We start from the raw sequence: 26,291 nt of genomic DNA, 5'->3' as shown, positions 1-26,291 counted from the left end.
TTTGAAGATTTACGTGTGGCATCGGTAGTCTGTTTTCCATATCAAACTGAGAAGGGGGAGACTGCAGCCTTGATCAAACTTGCGAAGTCTGAACTTACAAGAAGCGGATGCGAGACTGAACTGTGTGTGTGGCTACTTAATATTAAGGAAAAGCCCCAATCAGGCAAACGTTTGCAGCCCCGCCTCCGTTTTCAGATGTCTCCGTCTTTCCCCATCCACACTGAGACGGAGCAGCAGCATTTTAGAATGATAACGGCCTCTCAAGCGTTTCAAAAATGCTCCGTTTTTGGCGCTCGAGAACTCCGGCGTAGTGTGGACAGATGGCGTAACCGTAGCAAAACTTATGCATTTTAAAACAAAAACGCATTAGTGTAAACGGGGCCTGAGCTCAGGTTGATCTCAAACTCCCCGCTGCTGAGGCCAAGGCGAACTTCCTGAGAGTAAGATATTATAAAAACGGTTTTGGCTTATTTTATCTATAATAAAGAAGAGCACATTTGGATGGTGGGAGGAAACCGGAGAACCCGGGGGAAACCCACGCGTACACGGGGAGAACATGCAAACTCTGCACAGAAATACCAGATGGCTCAGTGAGGACCAGACGCCGTAGGTATTCTTGCTGTGAGGCAACAGTGCTAGTCACTGAGCCACCGTGCCGCCCATTCTGGATAAAGGAGGAAGAAGGGGAGGTGGGGGGTTTCTTCCAGACGAAGATAGTTGTAGAAAGGAAATGAGGATATATATATAGTGACTTGGGATTCTTTGATTGGAGGATCATGATTAGCTAATGTGGACCAGTTGGGTCAATCATGAGCACGTGCTCCTCTCGAAATTAGTTTAAAATTAAACTTCATTTAATATCCACCAACTAAAAACAAAACTGCAACACAAGTTTATGGCAATAATGCAAAAATAAGTACATTTATGATGTCTGCCATAGACTGATTTCATTTTTATGTATGTTTGTGTATGTATGAATGTAATGCATGTATGCAGTGCTTCCCACTCATAGACTTTACTTGGGTGGGCCACCCAGGTATGTTAATGGCCACCCAAGTATATTTAGTGGTAGGGATGTGACGATCTCGAGCCACGAGATCTCGCGGGACTAAATCGCAACGAAAAGAAAAGTCGTCTCGTGAGTTGTGATGTTTTGATGGAGCGTGAGGGTGAATTCAGCACTGAAGATTGGAGGCAGGATTAGATTAGAGCCTCACATCAAGTGCTTTACACACACCTGACAGGTTGGCCTCTGAGTTGCGCGTCACTCGTTTGGGGCGGGTGAATGTGACGTAACCATTTTTTTTTCTTCACTGAAGTTCAAGGGTTGCTGTGTCCAAAAGCAGAGACTGCTACAGCTGCAGCCACACGCATTAACCATGGCTCACAACATACGATTTAGATATGCTTACAGCCATAATCGCTGTAAACAGTAATCGAATTAAGACATTTCAGTCGCATTGTTGAAGTGCAGTACAGACATGTAAATGACGTGATCCAACTATTACCGTTGTGTAGGACTTTTAGCTGCATTTTGACTACGTTTACATGGACACCAATAATTTGATTTTAATGCGATTAAGACAACACTCCGATGAAGAGTCTACCATGTAAATAGCAATTTTTGATTATTTAATCAGATTAAGGTCATAATCAAACTAAAGAGAAATCAAATTAAGACATGTTGAGTATTTTGATTTTAGTCGCATTATTGAAGTGCAGTACAGACATGTTAACACCTTAATTAGAGCAGCACGATTCTGGCTAAAATGAGAATCGTGATTTTTTTTTGCCTAAAATAAAGATCACGATTTTCTCACGATTCTGTAGATGTAAAATAAATGTTATGAGTGCATGGGCTTTTATTATTGGATTTCTCAAACATGTGGTAAAACAGCAATAGGCTTTGTGTAGCTGTACTGTTGGTTAAAATGCTAAATTTTGTATAGACTTGGAATGGTGGACTTGAACAGACTTTAGATTTGTCCTGGTCATTAATGCTGATGATAATTCTGATGTTTAATTAAATGTGTTTGAGACATATGCTTACAATCTGCCATTTTCTGCTTAAAATCTGTCACTGATGTGATTTTTGTAAATACAGAGGACTGGGTGGGTATTTTTGCATTTCGGTGGGTTTTGGATACTTTTTGAGCTGGAATCAGTCAGCTTCATCCCGCAACACTGTGCGCTTTCGGTTTCATTTTCACTGCTAAGAGCGGTTCACTTCCCGGGCGGCTCCCTAACAATCACTCTGTGCCACAAACTGAATGTTATTTACCACTTTAATAACCTGTTATTTAGTGGTGTCAAAATTAATTGTTTCTTCGGTGCACCGCGATGCAGACGCGGACAATTCTGTATTGGTTCAGTAATAATCATAACCGGTTATTATGTACTGACGTCATTTACTCATGTAATGATGTTGCGAGGGAGGTGAGCGCGAGTATTTACAACACTCAGGCAACTCAGGGCCGGTCCGTGGCATTGGCACCATAGGCAAATGCTAAGAGCGCTGTATATCCAGGGGGGCGCCAGAAATAATCGTAACCAAACCGAACCGTGAGACCAGTATAGGTTCACACCTCTACTATTATTCACAGCCTATGCAGGTTCTGTTCACTAAAGCAGACTTCATTCAGAGGTGTGCGCGAGCCCGTCCTCTCTGTGTGTGTGGGTGTGTGTGTGTGTGTGGGGGGGTTACCTCATGTAAACACTTTAATCGTAGTATTGTCTTAATTAGATTAAGGCAAATAATTTGATTACTGATGCCCATGTAAACGTAGTCAATGAGTGTCTCAAAGTGAGCTGTATGTGTGTGTAATCAGTACTTGAGCTGTATCCACTGTGTGTGTGCAATCAGTCAGTATCAGGAACCAGTTGTGTGTGTGTGTGTGTGGTGCATGACTGGGTCTTGTAGTCCATTACCAGCAGATTTGTAGTCCTATGTGAGTGTGAATGTTTTCCAGCGATCTCTGGTAGTTGGATTGCTGGTGATCGTGACAATTTTCCATTTATGTATTTCATCATTAACGATTTCTTAAAAATACTGTAAAAATCTTGTCGCGTGGAGTGTCCCCCTATGTAGTGGCATTTTTTGTTTCTTTACTATTATTATTTTCCTTTTACTTTTTGTGTCCGTCCATTAACTATCTGCGATCGATTGTTCGTATTGCTCATTTATCAGGGCCTTATTGTTTAGACTTGACGAATGATTTGTTGCGGATGTATGGAAGGGCTCATATGTAAAATGCCTTCTCAGCTAATAGAATCCATTAAATTGTCAGTCACTGAAGCTTTACAACATCACCCTCTCTTAACCTCTCTCACTGAGTGCATTTTGCAGTTTTCTCATAGATGTTGAATCCTGTATATTAAGTCTGAATATTTACAAAGAAATACAGGGAAGCAGGCATTACTGAACATACAGTGTTCGACACTAAATGACATCCACAGTACTGTAGATATACCACACACTGAGATCAGCTTAAAATAGAGCTCAGTAATCAGATTATAGCAGATGCTGCTTTATCACACAGCGATTATCTGAAAACATGCCCTGGTGTCATAATCTAAAGTCACACATCCTTAAATCCTGTACATGGGGTATATTTCATACTGTAAATAGCAATGGCCCTCAATTTGAAGTTTGTGTGCAATGGCTAATATTAGATTGGAGCTTGCCTGCATAAAATCATGCTGTTTTTAAATGGTTCTGAGATGTGTTTAGCATGTTGGTATGTGGTTGTTAGGGCTTTTACTGTAGATAAGGACTTGCATCACTCCTTTAATTTAAACTCATGTGTGCGTTTGAGATGGCACACATTTAGACTATTTACAGAAATTATGGAAGATCCGGTGCTTTGTGAATGAAGGTGTACTTAATAACTATATATTTGAAAACATATTATCATCATCACCATCATCATTTTTGTCAAAAGTAAATGTCAAAGTCAGCTTTATTGTCAATTCAACCTCATGTACAGGACATACAGAGGAATTGCGTTACTCTCAGACCCCAAGTGCCTAACATATAATATTAAAACAAAAAGTAGATAGATCTGTGCTGTCTGAAGAAAAGGTGGACACTCATCTTTCTGAAAAAAAAAACAACAACTTAAAAATAGATTGAAACTAAGCTCCATATAAAAACTAAATAGTTATTATCTTTTATTTGTTTAACTACTACAATATTACATTTATTTTTTTATAGGAAGTTTTTTGGTTTTGAGTATAAAGAAGGATTTGTTTTATTTGCTGCTAAGCAGAAACCCTAGAAGTATAGCTCTATCAGTGTTTCAAGTAAAAGAAAAAAACAAACAAGATCATGCTTTTATGATGTTAGTTTTAATACATAAAAAAATTTAAATCAGAGAATCCTCTCGCTTTTTTCTTTTATTGCTGTATCGAGAACGTACCGAACCGTGACACCACTGTGTTGTATCGAACCGAACCATGGTTTTTGTGATAAATATAATCTTAAAATACATCTTAAAATATATATATATATATATGTTTGTGTGTGTGTGTGTGTGTGTGTGTGTGTGTGTATATATATATATTACCTAGGCAGGTTAGGGTAATTAGACAAGTTATTGTATAACGATGGTTTGTTCTGTAGATTATTTAAAAAAAAATAGCTTAAAGGGGCTAATAATTTTGACCTTCAAATGGAGTTTAAAAATTTAAATTGCTTTTATTCAGCCAAAATAAAACAAATAAGGCTTTCTCTAAAAGTACAAATATTATCAGATATATGGTGAACATTTCCTTGCTCTGATAAACATCATTTGAGAAATATTTAAAAAAAGAAAAAATATATTTATAAAATAATTCAGACTTCAACTGTACACACATACATACACACATACACATACACATACATACATACACATACACATACATCACATACATACATACATCACATACATACATACATACGTACATACATACATACATACATACATACAGACATACATACGTACATACATACATACATACATACATACATACATACATACACATACATCACATACATACATACATACGTACATACATACATATACATCACATACATACATGCACATAAATACATACATACATATATACATACATACACATACATCGCATACATACAAATACAGACATACATACTTACATACATACATGCATACATACATACATACATGCATACACATACATACATACATGCATACACATACATCACATACATACATACACATACATTACATACATGCATACATACATACATACAAAATGGCAAGTCAGTAGAAAAAAATATTGATCCCACAATTTCTAAAAAGTAATAATAATAATAATAATAATAATAATAATAATAATGAGAAGCAGAAGAAAAAGAATAAGAATAATAATTAATAATAAATATGCACATAATAATTTTTTGATTCAAACATTTTACATTATAACATTTTACATGCTTTATTATTATTGTGGTTGTTGTTGTTGTTGTTTTTTCATTATTATTATTATGCAAATTTTTCACTGACCCATTAGCACTTATTATTATGTCAATAATTTTGATTAGACAATTATTAATTCTTATTATTGTAGAATTTTATTAATGAATGCATCAATAGTAAGAATCTTCAAGCAGTCACATAGTACAATTTCTTTAATGTAAGTTATCAAATTAATGAAATCTTTTATTCTCAATTCAAGGACATTTTATTTATGCAAGGCTAACAGTTTTTTTTCAGGCTGACTGTGATTTCCAGGGTCTGCTCCAGAGTGAAATGTCTTTTTTTTTTTCTTTACAAGCACAAAGGTTTCCATCCACAGGAATGTCTGAAGTTACCAATGTAACATTAGCTCACCTACAGTACAAGCGAGGGTTTATTTCTGACGCTCTGCTTTGAAGATTAACACATTACATTTGTTTTCCATCGTCAAATAGCCTGAGAAAAGTTATGTCCTCGGGTTTAGATTTAACAGCCAGTGCCACATGATGCCGTCTCATGTGTGAGGGGTGAGGGGAGGGGTTTGTGTGTGTGTATGTGTGTGTGTGTGTGCAGCGGGGCTCTGTTTTGGGGTGGAGAGGGGAAAAGGAATCTGTGTGTTTGTGAGAAGTTCTTCCTGACGTACTTTAACCACAGAACACAGCGCAGTGATGAATGTCTCGCTGGGAGAGAAAGGAAGAGGAAACTGCCGGCGCTTCTGGCATTCTCCGAGATATTTGTAGAAAGCATGTCAATGTGTTACCTGCATCTCAGATGCACACGTTTCTCCCTTAATATCTTATTCGACTCTCAGGAGTAAAACGCAACCTGAAGGAGACACTCGGAGTGAGGGAGTTTTGAGGGTCAGTGGTTTTGCGCGGCGCAGGACCGTCGGCACAATGGGTTCAGTTATGTGTAAGTCAGCATTCCCTCTTTTTAAGCAGATTTTAAGATTTGCGTGTTGTTGATGTTTATGTATATATTTCTGCGAGAGATAAATGAGCCATTTCAGAGAGAGATGTTATAATTATTATAATAAGAGTTGTAATGGCTTTGGTTTGGATGGTGTGAGGTGTTTCTGGGAAAGAAAAAGAGGTTTATGAGCTTAATAATGATTAGACACACAGCAATGTGACTGGAAAAATGTGCAAGTGGTGATTCAGAACTGTGTTACTTCTTTATAATCCTGCTCAGGCATTTCGTTTGGTCAGAAACTGATAAGACAGTTCACTTTCTTTCTTAATAAGGTCAAGAAGGTGATTGTCAAAAGCTCTAAAACAGGATAGTTTAATCAATAAATAAATGGCTTTAAAATGTATAGATCTAATATATATATATATATATATATATATATATATATATATATATATATATATATATATATATATATATATATATATATATTTTTTTTTTTTTTTTTTGTAATTATTATTATTATTTTGTGGAGCATGTCCATTTTTTAAGCTTATCCCTCATGTTATGGATGTTAATGAGGCATTTCAAACAGCAACAAAAAATTATTAATAAATCAAGTATATAAGACTTCTGAAGCTACAAATACAGTATTTATGAAGGATTAAATTAAATGTAAGACTTGGACGTATTATTCTGATTGGATGTCATTTATTTTTGTATGACACGTTTAGATGTATGGTGCCTAAATAGTTCCTGAACCAATACTTTTTTAAAAAGAACTTTTTAACTGCATTAAATGGCATTAAAGATAGTCCTTTTTAAAAAAACAAAATATAATTTTATCTGATTACTTGCACTGTTTAGCAACACAATCGGTAATGTATTTACAAATATTCTATTGTAAACTTTTATTTAAAATGTACTGGTATATGAACAAAAGCACTTTAACATTTGGTTTGCAGTCCCTTTAAACTAATAATGATTAGCATTTTTCAGCAGTGTTTTCAGCAGAGCAGTGTTTTCTTTACACGCAACAGTTCTATCCATCTCATCAACTTAAGCATGAATGTAATCACATTATAAACTCTATACAGTAAAAAACTAAAGTTATTTTTTAGAGCGTTTAGTGCTAATTAAGTGATCAAATCTGTGGTTCTCAATTCCTGTCGCATGTCTCTCTTATTTAACACAACTGATTTAGATAACCAGCTTGTTAGCTGAGAGTTTCATGCATGAACTGTGTTCCAATTGACAGGGTCCCTACACAGTATTCATGCCCCCCCACCTGAGCACAGATAATCATCACTTCAGAATGTTCATTCATGGATTTGCACAGTGCTATTGCCTGCCACACACAGATGACTTGTTTTGCGACATAATATTGACCGTTACCTTTACAAAAAAGTCAAATTCAACAAGCCCCTATTATGCGTTTTGAAAATTACCCGCTGTAAGTGAATGAAAGCATCGGCCTGAGGTTTAAATTTGAAAGTGCACCATGTCTCTCAAAAAAGAGTCGACTCGTTTTAACAGATTAGGCAAGGCAAGGCAAATTTTATTTATAGAGCACAATTTAACACAACCGTAGTTGATCCAAAGTGCTTTACAATAAAATAAACTAGACAATAAAACTAAAAATAACTGGTATTAAAAATACAATAAAATATATTTAAAAGTAATACTAAAATATAAATAATACAAAAATAACATGCATGCATCAGTCAAAGGCAAGAGAGTAAAAATGTGTCTTTAAGTTAGATTTAAGATTAAAGACCATTACAGTATGTCAAATCTTTAGCCATTTCATTCTGAAATCTGAATGAAACATTGCCCTGCCTACTTTTTACACTTGCAGACCCAGGAATACTTGAACCCCCTCTGTCCTCAACACTGTAGCAAAAAGTTTTTTTTGAAGTACATTAGTTTCAATTTTTTCTTCACATAAGCTCTTGGCAACTGTTAAACATACAATGACCCAGTTCAGTGCTGACATGTTGTGGATTTAACTAATTAAAAATTACAGTAATATTACACATGATGTAAAAAGTATTCTGTTGATTTCTTCATATAAAGAAGCATATTTCTAATCCTCTTACTTTCCGCTCAAGCATTTAAATTGCAACAAAATCTGCATTCTCACTCAGTTGGTGCAGTACATGTATAATCTTATAAGTTCACTGTTGTGGCTAAATTATTAGCTTTTAGAACTTTGTCTATCAACAATGGTGTTTTGTGGCAAAATGCCACCAAAATGAACACAAATTAAAGATGAGGTAAAGGGTGCCACTGTTCAGTAACCTAAACTATTATGATTGACCCTAGTTAAAAGTGCTAATGAGTAAAGTGTTTGCATCATTACATTTACGCATGCTGGGTTTGATCGAATGCATTTAGATTAGTCACCTCTGAAAAAGTTTTGTTGAGGGACTGAATTCACAATGCAAGTAAAACATTAAATGCTAAGCTTCAGTGAATATAATTGTAGCTTTGGCACAGTTTGTGCTACACTAACGATGTGGACAAACATGTTTTGTCTAAATAGCCAGATTTATAAATGGATTCTGTCAAATAATGTCAAAATTTATGATAGACAATATTGCCTTATTTTCAATATTGCAGCCTCCCTGCCTCCCCGGTTAGATTGACCTTGTACCCCAAAGTCATGGAGATGGTGCATTTTGTTCGCAAATGAAAATGAAAATTGGGTTGACGTCAAAACTCAATGTTCAGTCAATGTCCAAGCTAAAATCAACCAAATATCAACGTATAATGATGATACAGTTTGTCACTGACTATGTTTACATGGACATCAGTAATATTTGCCTTAAGGCTCCTACACACTGGGATGCTTTTCGTTTGCGTTTATCGTCAGCGTTTTACGAGACGTTTTCAGAATTCAAACCCAAGCGCTTTTCACTGGCGTCAAGCTGAAGAGTATGCAAAATCACTCTTTTGACGTTAGATGACGCTGCACAACTTCTGCACAATACAGGCTTCTGACACCCTCTTATAACACAGAAAAAGAGGAGGAGAGGAAGTTTACATGCTTGTTGTTAAAGTTACTGGTGACTCGAACAAGCATGGATGGTTTAAGCAGCGGCTCCAGCTCTAGCGATGAAGAAATGAGTAGTGTTCACAAGAGCAATAAGCAGCTCTACGTTTATATCGCCTCTGGGCATCTTCTTCATTGTGCGCTCACATTGACAGTTTTGCGCTTGAGCGCTTCCAAGTGCTGTTTACTGTAACTTCAGCAGCTCCGTGCACGTGAACAAAAGTTCTGATCTGATTAATGGAGAAGGTTTTGAAGCGGTACGTCATAACAAAAAAATGAGCATGAGCATTTTTTTTCAAATGACTCTTTTGCAAATCTGGCGTTTTGTGCATTGGTGTGCACGATCACATTGACGCCCGTTATTTAGTCACGAGGCGTTAAACGTCGACGGAAAACGCGAGCAAAAAACGTCTTTGTGTGCACGGGCCTTAAATCTGATTAAGAAAATAATATGATGAAGGCATATACATGAGTTGCTTTTTGAATGTTTCTTTCATGATCCCATTTTACATGTTATAGCACATAATTCGATTAACCTCATTGCGTCACCACGCTATACACATTTCCTCTGGAGTTTCATGTAATTTTGGGTGTTTCATTTAACATTTTTGGCACTTTCATTTTTATTCAGGAACATTTCATGCATGCTTCCCGTGATAAACGTGATATTATTTAGTATATATATTTTTTGTGAGTATGAACTGCTGAATGAGTGTTGTTTTAAAGAAATTTGATACCACACATGGAATAGGAAAAATTGTGGTCCACTCACTAGGTGCAGAGAATAGTGTCTAACAGCCATGTGTGTATAAAATATCCTGTCACACAATGTGGCAAAATCCTACATGACGGTAATAGTTTGATTGAGGTGTTTATAAGTCTGTACTGCACTTCAATAATGCAACTAAAATCAGCAAACTCCGTCTTAATCCAATTTCTGTTTAGTTTGATTATGACTTTAATCGGATTAAAGTAATAAAAAATGTCTTTTTACATGGTAGAATTATTATTCACCTAATTTTTAGTGTACATGTAAATGTATCGATTGTGTGGACATTACAACTATGACGTCTATCAGAGGTTGGATCTTGGGTACCATGCCTGACAAAGAAATGTCAGTATTTTAAGATGTTGGCTCGTTGGATTTTGGTCACTTTCCAACACAACTTAAAATCAACCAAATATCAGTGTCATTTGATACCATCCTTGATAACATCCTTAGATGCTGGCTAGACATTTAATTTTAGTTACCTGATGTCACGACCTAAATTTAACCTAATATTAACGTCTTATGACGTTGTGTACCACTGGACTTGTATGCTGTAACAAGTTGATTTTGTAGCAAATTAGCAGATACTGTTTATGCAAAACTGCTAAAAATGAGAAAATGTATTTAAATATTTCATCTAGGGTGGATTACAATAGATGAACTGCTTGTATACTAATGTTGTGGTGTGCCTTTTCATTTTCAAGCTCGGCAGACTCTAAAAAATAATGGCCCGTTTTTCTTTTATGTTACAAATAAAAAGTAAGTCAAATGGGTTTAGTAAATGAAGACAAAGCTTTTTATTAGTGGGAGAATATTCCTTTGTGCCCAATTGAGAGCCTACTTAGGAAAAGAACAGAAGTATAGAACACGCCTACACACACACACACTGAAGAATACTGTGCTGCTGTAATCCTCTTGAGATGGTGTCAATTATTACGACACAGAGGATACTGAGCATGCTATCATTATCAGCATCAGTGCAATGAGGAAGATGTTCCACTAAAAGGAACTTTGCATACAGTACATTTTAATCTATGTTTGAATTTCTGAGTAGTACAGATATTATAGAGTACAAATATAGATTGTTCTTTAAATATATGCTTCCCTTTTTTCCCCCAGTTGTTTCTGCTTCACAATTTGTAAATATTTCTGTGTAACTAGCTTTTTTTTATGTCCATTAACAGTGTAAGAAAATAAAAGTAAAGCCTATTTATTTTTTTTTGTCAGTAACTAAGGGTTACCCTATCATACACCCAGCGCGATAAAGCACAAGACGATTTGTTGCTATTTTCAGACCAGCGCAACTGTAATTTTCCCGTTTTGCACCATGTTATTTAAATAGCAAATCCATTTGCACCACTTTGTGGAGTCATGGGTGTGCTGGTTTGAAAATGAGGTGTTTTAAAGGCGCAATGTTGGTGCGTTGCTATGTTGAAGAACTGAAATAGACCGCGCCATTGATTAACTAAAACCTAGTTTAAAGTCCAGCACAGAGTGCGGTAATTATGTGCCTATGTATGTAAACGAGTACACATTGCCTAAGACACACAGGATGTACAGAAATACACAAATATCTTTACACATGTTTAAAATTGGTTTAAATAAAGGGTTAAAATGGCATTCCATGCCTTCTTTATGGGGGCTTTTAAAAGTTTTTTCAGCAGTAACGACAATTTGAATTTGTATAATTTTATTATTATTATTAGCAGTAATATTTAATATATGCATATTTGTATTTGTTTGAATAAAAACAAGTTTAGATTTGTCCACCTGTCGTGTTTTGGAGACCTTTGCGTCACCATATGGGGCAAGAATAGGATGTGTTTGGATATAACTCAGTTTTTTGACCACACTTCATTATTATTGTTCAATTATTTGTTTGCTGGAAATTAGAACTGAATTTAGAAACAGTTTTGAAACTTATCTTTCGCTTAACTAATAAAATAAATATGTAGGCTAATGGATGTTTTTAGTGGAGTGTGTACAACACCGTTTCCTTTTACACAAAAGTAAAGGAGTAAAGTGTGAAAATAAAGTAAAGAGGCCGAATGCAGGAGGCTTGTTCTTTATCCTCACACTGCAGATAGTCTGTTTAACTGTTTTCTCGCCAGTAAAGCTTTCAGTTTTTCGTCTCACAAAGTCTGCCATGTGAACAGCAAATGCACCATGGTGCAACGAAACTGATTCCTTAAGGCAATAGGAGATGAGACTCTGATTGGTTATATATACGTTATGCTCAAAGCACACCCATAACTACTAGAATAAGCACAACCCTGTTGGATCATGAGCCATGTATTTTTCCGTCCTTAAAAAAGCAAAAGTGAATTTGTACACTCCCTTGTATTAGATACAAGGTAGTATCTTGTTTTAATAAAAGAAAATAAGAGTTAATTAATAAAAAATGCTGATACAAACTTGATAATGGCTTACAGTTCATTAGGACTGTATTTAATTAAGTCATTTTATTATTTATTATTTATGTATTACTTAGCTGTGTTTTATGGGCATACTTGTGTCTAATTAATCAAGTTAAAAGGAAAATATTAGATTTAAATTGAACTAATATGATTTATTGGGGTTGTCAAAATTAATTGTTTCTTCGGTGCACCGCGATGCAGACGCAAACAATTTGGTATCGTTTCATTAACAATCATAACCGGCTATTATGTACTGACGTCATTTATCTCATATGTGCTCTGTCGCGAGGGAGGCGAGTGCGGGTATTTACAACACTCCTGGCTCCAACTACTTAAAAACGCAGAAACACAAAGATGCACAATTTGACTGCGTGTGTGTGTTTTCTGGACAGTCTTTCACTGACACTTATAGCAGAAACCCCTATTTCTCATCGATTGAGGTAATGAAAGTGAACTCCATTTCTCTATCTCTCTCACTGTGGCCTGTTTCACCTGCTGGCGTGACTATTCCTCCCCTCTCTTTTCCTCTCGGCTGTTACAGCGATACTTCTGGATATAGGTCTGCATTCCCATGGCTGTACCTGTGCATTGTGGCGGGAACTGACCGGATTTCATGCAGCGCGGGTATAAATTCCGAATAAAGCGCGGGAGCGGTCGGTAACTCTGGTGTAATTTGGACAGAAGTGGGCGGTCTCACAATATCGCTCCTGAGCAAGCAAGCTTACGTCCGTGCATGCACGTGTGTGTGTGTTTATTTGTTTGGTGCTGTCTATGTTTGTGTATGTGTGTGAATGAGAGACAATGTGATGCTGTGTGTCTATGTGTGTGTGTGTGTGTGTGTGTTTGTTTATACAGACAGCTTGATAAACAATAAAGTATACAATAAAGTATACAAACAAACAAACAAACTGTCTCTCCACTCCACCTATAGCTGGTGTGTGGTGAGCGCACTGGCGCTGTTGTCCCGTGGCTGCCGTTGCATCATCCAAGTGGATGCTGCACACTGGTGGTGGTGTGGAGAGACCCCCTCATGACTGTGAAGCGCTTTGGGTGTATGGCCATACACACCAAATGCACTATTTAAATACACACTTTACATTACATTACATAGGTCTGGAGAAGAACTGTTTATATGGCTAATTTGAGTGTTTTAATATTGTCATGTGATTTTCGGTGACTGTATTTATGTGCACATTGCTTGTACTGTAAAACATAATGGACTCTTTGTGATTATTTAGATGCTGTGTTGCTTTAATTAGCATTAGTCATTCCAAATAAAATAATCAAATGTGTGTGTTGTGTAGTATCACAGCTCTAAGGGGGAAACAGGTGTGTGTGTGGATGTGAACTTGTGTACTATGACAGCTCTGAGAGAGACACAGCACTCAGGTGGAGGTGTGTGTGTAAGTATATTCGCCACAGGAGAAGTGAACTAGAATAGTTGTCTTAATCCAGGGACAGCACTACTTTTGTCCTTGCTTTGCTGTGACCTCACACCTCTCTCAGCTCACACAGGAGCCGCACAGCTAGAGTGTCGTCCAGAGAGCTGTAGAGGGTCAGTTTGAGCATGAACAGGCTTTTCTTCTGTACTGCGCTATGAACGGCTACCAAACTGCCCAGTCCCGTTGCTCGGTCTGTGGACTGTACTCACAGGGAGCGTCCTTTACTTTGGTGCGCATCTCAGCTGGAGAAATGGAATCCTATCATCGTTTCCTGGGAGTGTGTCTGGAGACTGAATTAGCAACGAGGAGAAGTATGTCTTCCTCATACACCCTCGCCTTCCTCTTTCCCTCCACTACAATTCTGATGCAACCATAGATAAAAAAAAAAAACTTCAGCATGGGTGCAGTTTGTGCATAATTGGTGGATGTGTGTGTGTGTGTGTGTGTGTAGTTGTGCAGTGTGTGTTTATGCTACTGGATAGTAAAAACCTGTGATTTTTGACAGTGTGGGGACCAGCCTTCATTTAGTTAAATACTAAATGAGTTAAAACTCTATATGATGTTTATCTGAAAGTGTAGTTGGCTTTCTGGAAGTGGAATGTTTATGGTTAATTTGGTTATGGGGATATAAAAAATACTGTTTGGTCAGTATGAAATAAAAAAAGTCTATGGAAAGTCCCTTCTATTTACATACAGTAAACCAAATGTGTGTGTGGTGTATGTGTGTGTGTGTAGAAGTTTAAAGCATCAGACACTCTTAAAGAGGATTACATGGCTGGGTCAGATTGGCATCTTCATTCATCATTCTGGCTACATTTGTTTTGAAAGCAGAAATGGCAGAGGAAGCGGTTATCTTTGTTTTCAATTGCCTTGTATTTGCATGCTTTAACCTCTGTGAGCTAAAAGAGGAGCTGTACTGTGAATGTCATGGGGTCAGATGGGAACAAAAAGAACAAATGAAGTAGTTTTTATTTTTTATATTGATTCTAAAAAAGTATTTGTTTTGTATGTATTTTGATTTAGGAAAAAAAATATTCATTTGTGATTGCCTAATTTATATATTATTTACAGTGTGTGCGTACTGTGTACAATGTTTAAGTATATAGGTGAAGTCAGAATTATTAGCCCCCCCTCATTTATTAACCCCCCTGTTTATTTTTTATTTTTTTGCCCAATTTCTGTTTGACGGAGACATTTCTAAACATAATAGTTTTGATAACACATTTCTAATAACTGATTAATCTTTGCCATGATGACAGTAAATAATATTTGACTAGATATTTTACAAGTCACTTCTGTACAGCCTAAAGTGACATTTAAAGGCTTAACTAGGTTAATTAGGTTAACTTGGCAGGTTAGGGTAATTAGGCAAGTTATTGTATAATGATTGTTTGTTCTGTAGACTATCGAAAAAAAAAATTGCTTAAAGAGGCTAATAATTTTGACCTTAAAATGGTTTTGAAAAAATCAAAAACTTTTTTGTTCTAATCGGTATAAAACAAATAAAACTTTTTCCACAATAAAAAATATTTTCAAACACACTGTGAAAATTTCCTTGCTCTGGTAAGCATAATTTGGGAAATATTTAAAAAAAGAAAAGAAAAAAAAGAAAAAAGGGGCACTAATATTTCTGGATATATGTTTTTTTTTATGTATGTAGTTTTGTCATTTATTTTGTATGATTTTTTTTAATGCATTCTCTTTATAATAAATAAGTAACGTTATGATAATTGTATTATTATTATTATTATTCATACTACTACTATTACTAATAATAATAATAATGTTTTTGTTGTTGTGATTGGTAAAAAGTAAAGATATGGTGTATTTTCCTCACCATATGGCACACCTAAGAGCCTTAAATAATGTTAAAAATCGGCCCTGCGCCTAATAATCTTTATGTGTGCACTGAGTTCTAAAATTGCTCAGCTGTTCAATTCAGACACAGAAAATGTAGACTTTAATGGATTTGTGGGAGAAGATTGATTAAAGAATAATATGAGTTTATTGTGAAATAGTAGAAGTAAGTTCAACTAAACTCACCGTTTTGCCTCTGTTAGCCTTTTTTGTAGACCGTATGTTTTAGCGTGTGCCTTATAATACAGTGCACCTTATGTATGGGTTAGGTACAAAAATAGACCCCATAATTGAGATTGCGTCTTATTATCCGGTGCCCCTTATGGTGTGAAAAATAGACTTTTTAAAAAAAATTTATTTGTGTTTTTTTTAATTATTTAATTTATTATTTATTTTTGTTTTTTGTTATACATTTATTTTATTTCTTTTGAAACATGAATCCATTTATTTAGCTGTTTTAGTCACTTCATGCTCTGGTTTGTTGTTCTTTTTCATCATCTGCTACTTTAAAAAACCCTCATACTTAAAATACCAGAAATTATGCCCTAAGCCAAGAGAATTTTTAGACATGTTTTCGACTAACTCTCATCATGGCTGTATATGCAGTATGGCATACATATGTTGAGAAGCCGGTTTCCTCAAAGATGACCAGACTCCCTCAAGAGCCTCTTTAAAGCACGCCACAATAATCAAACACACCTGTCCACTCCAGACTAGGTCACACTCAGCTTTACACAAACACATCTGAACACCCAGCTGCTACACACCAGGCACACACACACTTCTGCATGTGGCTCTTGGGGAAAGTGCTTGTTTTTGCACAATTAGGCCAGTTGGCTAACTAAAAGCTGCTTTCTTCGTGCAATTGTAAAATGATTCTGAGTACGGATGTTTGGCACAAACAAAACATTAAGTCTCTGCACTGACAGTCCACACACAGTTTCTCTTTCTAATGGCTTGTTATTTGGTTGTTTTGTGTGACAGGTCTGTGATATCAATCATTAATTAATCTGATTCTGTCTAAGAGGCTGATTTGTGTTCATGTGTGGAGGCTTCCTTTTCTGTAGGAATGTGGATTTAGGGCCTACTCACACTATGCTATCTGAACCGTGCCCAGGCCCGTTTCCCGGCTCGTTTGAGAAGTGTGAGTGCTTTGAATCGGGCTCAGTCCTGGTTCACTGGGCCAGCCCTGGCCCGGTTAGAAGAGGTGTGCCTGAGCGTGATATACTTGGGCTTTGGCATGGTATGCAATAGTGTGAGTGCAAAGTGCGCCAGAGCCCGAAACTGAACGCCATATGTGACTTTTAAGGGACTGTTTCATATGGATTAATTAATCTTTTTTACTGTTCATTGAACGCAAACTGTCGTAGTACATTAAAGATGCAAACCCTTTACTGCACGACAGCTGCACCTTCAGCAAACCTCCTAATTCCTGCAGCACGAGGACTTTATGATTGTTTATGAGTGTCAAAGTGGCTGACTTGTTCGGCGAAATAATTGACCGCGTGTCACTGCATTTTAAACGACTAAACTGATATAATTAAAGAAATCTCCACTGTGCTGCTGAGCGAGAGCGCTCACTGAACAGCCCATCATTGATGCAGTAAGCGTGCTCAGACCCGAATGTAATGTGAGTGCAGGCCATCGGTGGAGACGAGAGGGGGGACAAGCGTGCTTTGGCCCGGTTCAAGGCAACTGTACATAGTGTGAGTACGCCCTTAGAGACTGTATACTGGAATTTGTGACATTTCACCCAGAAATAAAACTTAAAGGATCAGTTATTTTTATATTTTTAAAATGTGTATGATTTTTTTTTTCTGCGAGCATAGATGATGATTAAATCTCTTTTTTATTGATTATTATTATTATTATTAAAATGATTAGTATAAACATGAAGTTAAATATATTCTTTTTTATATATCCGTGTCTCAAAAAAATCAAAGCAAAATTAATTCAGTCAGAATTCCATCAAAATAGCGCCAACTTTAATTGTGTTTTGTAATTAGATTGCAAATAGATGAAATTATGTGATATACGTTTTCAACCTCACCTGATTTATATCACTGCATTTCCTTGTTAAACAATGATAACCCCATTATTGACAGAATTCTTCAATTTTATTATTTGAAAACTAAATCAGTATGCACTGAAATAAAGCATTGCTTACATGTTGGAGTCATTAATTGTCAGACTCCCGTGCAATCTGTCGGACAGTACCATGGGTGCGTGGTGAGTCTTCTTTGCTTGGTACCATGTTTCCAACAGTGGTGATATGATTAACAGTACGGGCAGTGCGTGGACAACCAATTCCTGCCATGTTTATATTTATGGCAGTTATTAATGTTTTAGTTTTAAGGTTTGCTGTTTTTAACTTATTTTTTTTTCTATAGTGTAATGTTTGGTGAAGTGTATCGAATCTGATTAGGGTCAATAGCATAACAAATCAATACATGATGGTTAAAGATTGTATATAAATGATGGTAAAACACATTCTGAGGCTTATCCAAACTACTGCTTTGAAATAGATGCCTACAGTGAAGTACATGAGTGTTGTGAGCACTGGGATTTCCTCTCCTACTTTCAGTCATTTCTTTAGGGGAAACATGAAAGATTGTGGGATTGTGTGCCATAAAATATTCAGATCCCATTTGTGAACAGCAGAGCCCTTGATAAAGCTTTACTGCAACCACCGACCTTCTTGTCGAACGTTATTAAGCTCAAAGGGCTTTCATTTTACCGTCATTTTATTTTGCTGTCTTAAGAGCATTAAATCATGGAGATCAGAGGCAAAGGCTCAGGACAATGGACTGGATGTCCTGTAAACGCCTCTTAAAAATGTCTGCCATTGGGATTCAAACAGAATATTTACAGCTACACTATGTACAAACCCCCACCCCCCAGGTCCGCTGACCAGTCTGTGGTGATAAAAACTGTTCTTAGAGACTCAAATGATGTTTTTGAATGTGCTAAAGTTTTAAAATCTTATTATCATGGTAATATAAAGCAGAGAAAAGCTGAAAGTCATCAAAGCAAAGCAAGCGCACTAAAGTATATGCTAATGAGAGATGAGGGCAAGGTGGCACGAAAATAATGGAGCTTTTATCATGCCACAGTAATACATTAGGCATGTATATACAACTTCAACAGATCTACAAATTCTTTATATTCTTCTGGAGAAAACAAGTGTAGACATGGGAAATACAAACAGTGGGTTATTGAGCGGAGTCTAAACAGATCTAAACTATCCCTTCTTAGCATTTTTGTCTTGATTTTATTAAATGCCAATACATTTTTGTCATAGTTTTTATTAATCCAAACTGGTTTCATGTACAGTAATTATTGCCTTGTAGTTTAAGTCAGTGAAATGATATGACAAATTATTCATCAGTTAAAAAACACAGGTTAAAATTTGGTTGTTTTCTAAGTTTCTCATGAAGTGTCCACTGGAGATTCTGGTTTTCAAAGACCCCCTACAGCCGGGATTGGTTTACATGATGTTATGCAGCAGTGTCCCCTGTTTGACTTCACTGAACTCAAGTGAAACCGTGAAATGCATCAGAAAGAGGAAGATGAGCCCTCTGAGAGCTGATTTGTGGTTTCTGTTCCAGCGAGTGCTGATTGAGCGTGTTGAAGTTTGTTTTGGGTCAACACATAAGGTCTTTCTAAACCAGTGGAATGAGAAGTATCAGGGTCATTGACTTAAGAGAGTCTGGATGTTATTTGGACGGTAATTGTTTCTCACTGGGACATAAGGGATGTCCACAATTTACAGTAGTTGGGGATTTTATTGCCATTATAATCTACAATGTCTTGTGTTTTTTTTCTCATGAGCTGCTTTAAAATCCCCATCCATCAAGGTCATGTGGTGATTTAATTGCCATTTAAATCCACATAAGTTTCTAAATGAGATCGATCAATTAGTATTGTTGTACATACCTTTTGGCTACTGTTGTGCTTGCACTTTGTAGTAATTTGCATCAATAAAGTGGCATCTTGTGCACAATTGAAATTGCACTCGTTGGACTGAAAGCATTCCCAGACTTAAGAACAGAGAACTTTGAAGGGTTTAATGTGTTTTAATAATAGAAAAAAATAGCTTATCAGTGTTACAGGTTCTTGTACCAATGTCATCCAACTGTGAACTGTCATCTAAATTACATTAGTGACGCAATTTTGCATGCTTCGGTCATTTATTCTGGTTATATTGCATTAGACTAGAACAGCTGTTTTACAAAACAACCAAGGCACGTCAACAAAAGCCTTTTATTTTGTGGAAAACAGTGATCAAAATGTCAAAATAGCAGTGGTTGTAGCACAAAGAAAATTTCTGAAGGTGACAATTAAAAAATGAGTAGGAAGGGTACAGGCTGTTGCACACTGGCTCATTGTGAAAACACCCCCCCTATATACATTTCTGGAGAGTGTGACATATGTAGCCAGGACTACGTATGGCTGCAATTCATCTTTAAAATGAATACTACGGAGCAGTATGACGCCGCCAACGGCTTCTGTTTTTTCTCACTCTATAAGCAGACCACTTATCTCTGTGTGGACGGCTTTTCCAGTGACCAGTTTGCCCAGTAGCTCACCATGCACGTAGATGGACTGAAAGGAGTTGACTGCGATGACAGGGCTCTAGTCCAGTGAAGAAAAATTCCAGAAAGCAGATAAAACAAAAATAATGGCGAAAAGTAATATAACCAAGTAAATAACAGGGTGAAAACATGGTAAGATCTGAAACGTGGTAAAAATCAGACAAGGTGCATTTCCTTTGCTTGATTGCTTTTGAAAACTATTTCGGTTGGGTTCAAGAAAGAAGGTGAGCAGGTCAGTTGGTGCTTTTGAAAACACTATCGGTTGGGTTTAGGGAAGGGGGTGGGTGGGGGTATCGGTCAATCAGTCAGTCCACATCGGCCTTTGGTGGATTTACACAAGAACAGCAGGCCACTCATGAGAGAAATTTGAGATCGGAAAAAATGTACACATGACCTCTAGTGGATTCGCGCAAACGAAATTGGCAAAAACACGTACCTCCTGGGATGTATTTTACAACCTCCAGAAATGTATATAGGGTATGTATCAATAATGAGCTTGGTTGGGCAATTGCTTGTCACTAGTCTCTTCCAGACATCACTAGTCTATCACAATTTCTTATAGGACATGACTAATCCCTCACAGCCTCTTGCAGGAGATCACTGTAAAAACTAACCATAAGATTTATGGTAACAAAAAGGCAGCTGTGGTTGTTGGAATTTCACCATTAAAATAGACTAGAAATGTCAATTAAATGTCTAAATATTATGGTAAATGATCATAATTTGTTTGTCACACACCAATGTTTTGAAGTACTAACATCTACAAAACTTAACTTTGTGACACAGACAAAAACACATCCGTGTGGATAAGAAAGTCTCATGTGAACCCATGAACCAATGCTCATCACAAATAACTTTTTCTCAGAACCAGAGGCAAGTTAAGGCAAGTTTATTTATATTGCACATTTCATACACAGTGACGATTCAAAGTGCTTTACATTAAACAGGAATAAAAGAGACAATTATAAGACAAATAATAAAAATGATTAAAAAAAACAGATAAAACAAATAAAGATGTTTCAAAACGGGTTATAAAAGAATGAAAAACATAATAGCGTTATCTGTCAGACGTAGCACAGTGCTCATTCAGTAAAGCCACAGCTAAACAGATGTGTTTTCAGTCTTGATTTGAATGTGCCTGATGTTGGAACACATCTGATCCTTTCTGGAAGCTGATTCCAGCAGCGAGGGGCGTAGTAACTGAAAGCTAATTCACCCTGCTTTGACTGAACTCTTGAAATTTCTAGTTTATATGATCCTAAAGATCTGAGTGATCTGAAGGTTTGTATTCAGTGAGCATATCTGTAATGTATTGAGGTCCTAGGTCATTTAGTGATTTATAGACAAGTAATAATAATTTAAAATCTATTCTGAATGTAACTGGGAGCCAGTGTAAAGACCTGAGGACAGGTGTGATGTGCTCTCATTTACTGGGGCCCCGTTTACACTAATGCGTTTTAGTTTGAAAACGCATAAGTTTTGCTACGGTTACGCCATCCGTCCACACTACGCCGGAGTTCTCGAGCGCCAAAAACGGAACGTTTCGAAAACACTGGAGAGGCCGTTTTCATTCTGAAAGCTGCTGCTACGTCTCAGTGTGGATGATGGAAAACGGAGACATCTGAAAACGGAGGCGGGGCTGCAGACATTCGCCTCTCTGATTGGGGCTTTTCCTCAATATTAAGGAGCCTAACACACACAGTTCAGTCCTTCATCTTCTTCGTGTAAGTTAAAACTTCGCAAGTTTGATCATGGCTGCAGTCTCTTCTTTTCAGTTTGATATGGAAAACAGACTATACCGAGGACACGGGTAAATCTTCAAAGGGAACAGTGTACTGTATAACTTCATTCACATCACCCTGGCTACGTTGTTTCACTTTCTCAACAATAAAATGTAAACATAATATAAGGAACTGCCTATTTTCATTTTAATATTAACAACTTAACGGACAGCAGAAATGTTGAGGCGTCGTGCTGCATATATGAGCGTCATCTTTACTGTGTGGATATTTATAACAAAACAAAGCCGATAACAACTGCCTCCTTTTAATTTCAGTGAAAATACGAAACCCTCTCTTTTGCTGAATATCAGTTTTAATAATCGATAATGGCCATCTTAAAAGTATAACATACAATAAGTTTATACATTATAGGAAATAAAGGCAAGCGATCAGTCAATATCCAGAATGTACGTGGTTACATTAATCATTAACTTATCTTTGCGCTCAGCCATAAACACGTTAGCTGTGAACAAGTAATAAATTACAGTGACTAAAGTCAGGGAATATGTTGTTAGATACAGACAACAAGATGAATGAAATATCACGTTTAATAAATATAGTGAGATTAGATCCAGCGAGAGATGCTTGATAAGAAGTCCGACTAGCACAGCTCTCATCTGGGTAGTTTGGCTGCAGCGCTTGCCTGAGAGTGTCTGTGTGGTCACGTGATGTGCGTTTTCAGCGTTTTGGTGTGGACGGAGAGCAGTTCAGAAACGCTGGGTAAAACGCGAGTGTGGACGCCGATCGTTTTCATTCTAAAACGCCGTTTTAAAACTAAATGGCACTAGTGTAAACAGCTCAGAATCCTGGTCGCAGCGTTCTGAATGAACTCTAACTGTTTGACTGTCTTTTTGGGAAGGCCTGTGAGGGTATGAAAAGAAACATACTAATATATAGATGGTGCTCAGTGTCATTTGTTCTACTAAACACCATCATGTTAACACACATAAAGATAAAGTAATGCAACAAACATTTTTTGTCAACATTAGGTGTAACATAAATCTCTAATGTTCATAACTCAAGAGAAAAGCTAAAATGAAACACAATACCGCCAAAAAATAAATAAATAAATAAAATAAATAAATAACACCTAAGAAGTGTCATAAAGGCAACTGGGAAAGTGAATTAATGTTTTTTTTTTTCACTGAATATATTAAGAAAACATACTATTAAAAAGGTTATAGATTTTTATTATAGCATTTTTATACTTTTTTTTTTAACCATTAAAATCACTGTCATTTTTAGTAGAGTAGTCTCTCACAGGACATCACTAGTCTCTCACATCTCTTACAGGACATAATTAATTTTTTTCAATAAATATGTATATCAGAATAGTTTTATTACTGATAAAGCAGCACAAATAAGTCTATTTTTGCAAACATAAAGCTGCATATTATTAAGCTGTCAATCACAGAACAATGTGCTCTTATTAACTCTAGTGTTCTCTTTGTTCCACATTTCTGCTGTGCAGTCTTTTGCATACTAGTAGAGGTACAGTATATGTTCAGCTCTCCAGCCTTAGGCTTATTCAGTCCTTTCATGCCCCTCATTGTGTTCTAATTTTGGCCGCAGTGTTCTCCACTTCATGAACTCCTCACTGCATGTGAATGCAATCAGTGTTGAGCTCAATGTGTGAGTTAGTGTGTTTAGCAATTGCTGACTGTAAATGAGTTTAACTTATTGATTCTGACATTCTGACCCATGGGTGATGCTGGAACAGAAGAGGCCGTTGTCTGGCTGGGACAGCACAGGTGATTGACACTTGATCATCTGACCGTTAAACTCCTGCTGATGGGATGAGTGATTAATGAGCTTTGTAATTACCCAGACAGATTGGACGAAGGCCCATTCGTCATCCATTGGTAACCAGATACTTGTATTAGGTTAACAGGACCTAGTGACCCATTAAATACAGACCTAGACAACTGAGATAATATGTCTTATAGACAGCAGAAACAAAGACTTTACATAAATGTGTGTGTGTTCTAGGGATGACCAATATTTTATTGTTTGTAGTATAATAGAAATTCTATAATGATGAATGATGAACTTTACATTAGTAGTACGTGTGCAGTTTTGTGTGCTTGAGCCTGTTTACAAAACAGATTTATTGACAAATTTTCACTCTAAATTCCCTTCATAATGTCAGTCGAGTGTTTGAAATGACACCTTTTTGGTAACACTTTACAATAAGGGTGTATTAGTTGAGCGATGTGGGCAAAATATTAAATCCCGGTTATTTTAGGAGGAATATTTTAGGAGGAAGTGTCTATATATTCGGTTTTAAGCATGTGTAAATAACTTGAAACATTCACAAATCTTTTTGTGAGTGCGCTATTTGAGATGTAGAATGCAGGGAAAGTGGCCACATCGAGAGACACTGCAGAGCTGCTGAAGATTTAGGGTGTTTTTAGGGGTTTGACTGATAAATATGAATTTGTAGCTTAATTGTAACTGTGCCAAACAGTATTTCCTGTTGTTTACATCCTTGTTTATATCCTTGCTACAAATTACTACAACAAACTGTTAACACTAGGCAATGTGCATGTAATAGATCAATTTTAACAATTTAAAATACTTACAGGTTGTGGCTCACAGTCCTAATATGATTGGAGCTGCTTGTTGTTTGAGGAGTTTTTAGTCGAATCCAGCACTGAACTGAGAAAAATTTTGGCTGTCCTTTGCCAAATACAAGCTATATGTTTGTTATAATTTTCTGGAACATAATTAAAACTAAACTGTAAGCACTTCCCTTTTTGTGTTGTGTCATCTGACAGCCCAAATACAGAAACAGAATGAGCTCTGTGGAAATAGCAGTGTTTGGGTGACATTTTAGCTTTCTCTGCTTTAACATTACAGCGCCTCTGGCCCCTTTGCTGCATGGGGTATTTGTGTGTGCTGAATGTGCGTGGGGTGAAACCTGAAGCATTTTTGATCTCACTAGCCCGAATGTACTTTTTTTCTGCGTTAGTTAGCAGGAACAAATAATGAAAAAAAGTGAATAACTCATTAGATAATGTTGAAGTAGTGCACACTTTACAATAAGGTTCCTAATTTCATTAACACATGTTTTGTTAATGATAAATCATGTTAATAAATGGTTAACAGGCATGGATAACATACAAGTTGAAGCCAAGCTTTCCACTTTAACACTTCCACTCCAAAGCCGGCATGTTATTCAGTTGTTCACTGTTAGTTTATGTGAACTAATGCATTTACTAACATTAACTAATACACCCTTATTGTAAAGGGTTATCAATTACCTATAAAATTGATAGTTTTATAGTATTCAATACAGTGATGAAGACTAAGTTAGCATTGCATTACTAGGGTTCAATGCTAAGGACATTTTCTACTGGCCCGACTGGACCAGCGGTTCAGATTTTTACTTGCCCTGCCAAACTTGTCACTGGTCCCACCAAAATAAATAAATCAAAAAATTGCTATTTCTCAGCCACTATTTTAAATAATGTATCAAAAATAATGTTAGGAATCTAGAATTGAAATATTTTTAAAATGTTAAAATATTTAGCAGTAAAATACAGCAGTATGGATGTGCAGGTATTTTATTGCAAAACAAAAGGTGGTGGACCTAAAAGTGACGTAAAACTATGCAAAACATCTGTCATATTCACCAGCGAACAACCACCAGATGTCGCTGGTAAACACACACACACTTAGAACTACACTTTTCCTGGACTACGTTTTCATACATGCACTTCTCCCTGACACCCATGCTCATTCACCTAACTTGATTGCATTCACCACCTGAACCTTGTCATAGACTGAACTCTCACAGCTGTAACCACCCACACAATGATTATTTGGACTATTTAAACCCCTCTTTTCCACACACATGTTGCCAAGTCTTGTTTATCTATAAGGTGACATTACAATGCGTTATCCTGGTCTTGGTTTCCCGTGTTTCGATCTTAGCCTTGTTTATCCAGTTCTCCTGTTTAGCCACCTGCCTTCTGACCCTTCGC

General features: G+C 36.6%; 1 protein-coding gene across 49 annotated transcripts in view; it reads left to right on the top strand.

The window, feature by feature from the left end:
• mcf2l2 (MCF.2 cell line derived transforming sequence-like 2) overlaps positions 1-26,291 on the top strand; it is a 198,625-nt gene that overhangs the window by 10,131 nt on the left and 162,203 nt on the right. For 11 of the 49 annotated variants that reach the window (XM_073916434.1, XM_073916422.1, XM_073916412.1 and 8 more), the window contains exon 1: positions 6,111-6,392. The exons of 28 other annotated variants lie outside the window; for them this stretch is intronic. In XM_073916434.1, the coding sequence (XP_073772535.1) occupies positions 6,377-6,392 (16 nt within the window). In that variant the 5' untranslated portion in view covers positions 6,111-6,376. Of the gene's footprint in view, positions 1-6,110; positions 6,393-12,958; positions 14,384-26,291 lie in introns of those variants that run through there. 10 more of the 49 variants (XM_073916426.1, XM_073916425.1, XM_073916413.1 and 7 more) reach the window with 2 other exon arrangements.

This window comes from Danio rerio, chromosome 11 (genome assembly GCF_049306965.1).
Source record: "Danio rerio strain Tuebingen ecotype United States chromosome 11, GRCz12tu, whole genome shotgun sequence".
NCBI classification, from domain to species: Eukaryota; Metazoa; Chordata; class Actinopteri; order Cypriniformes; family Danionidae; genus Danio; species Danio rerio.
This window is presented reverse-complemented; position numbering and strand designations above follow the sequence as displayed.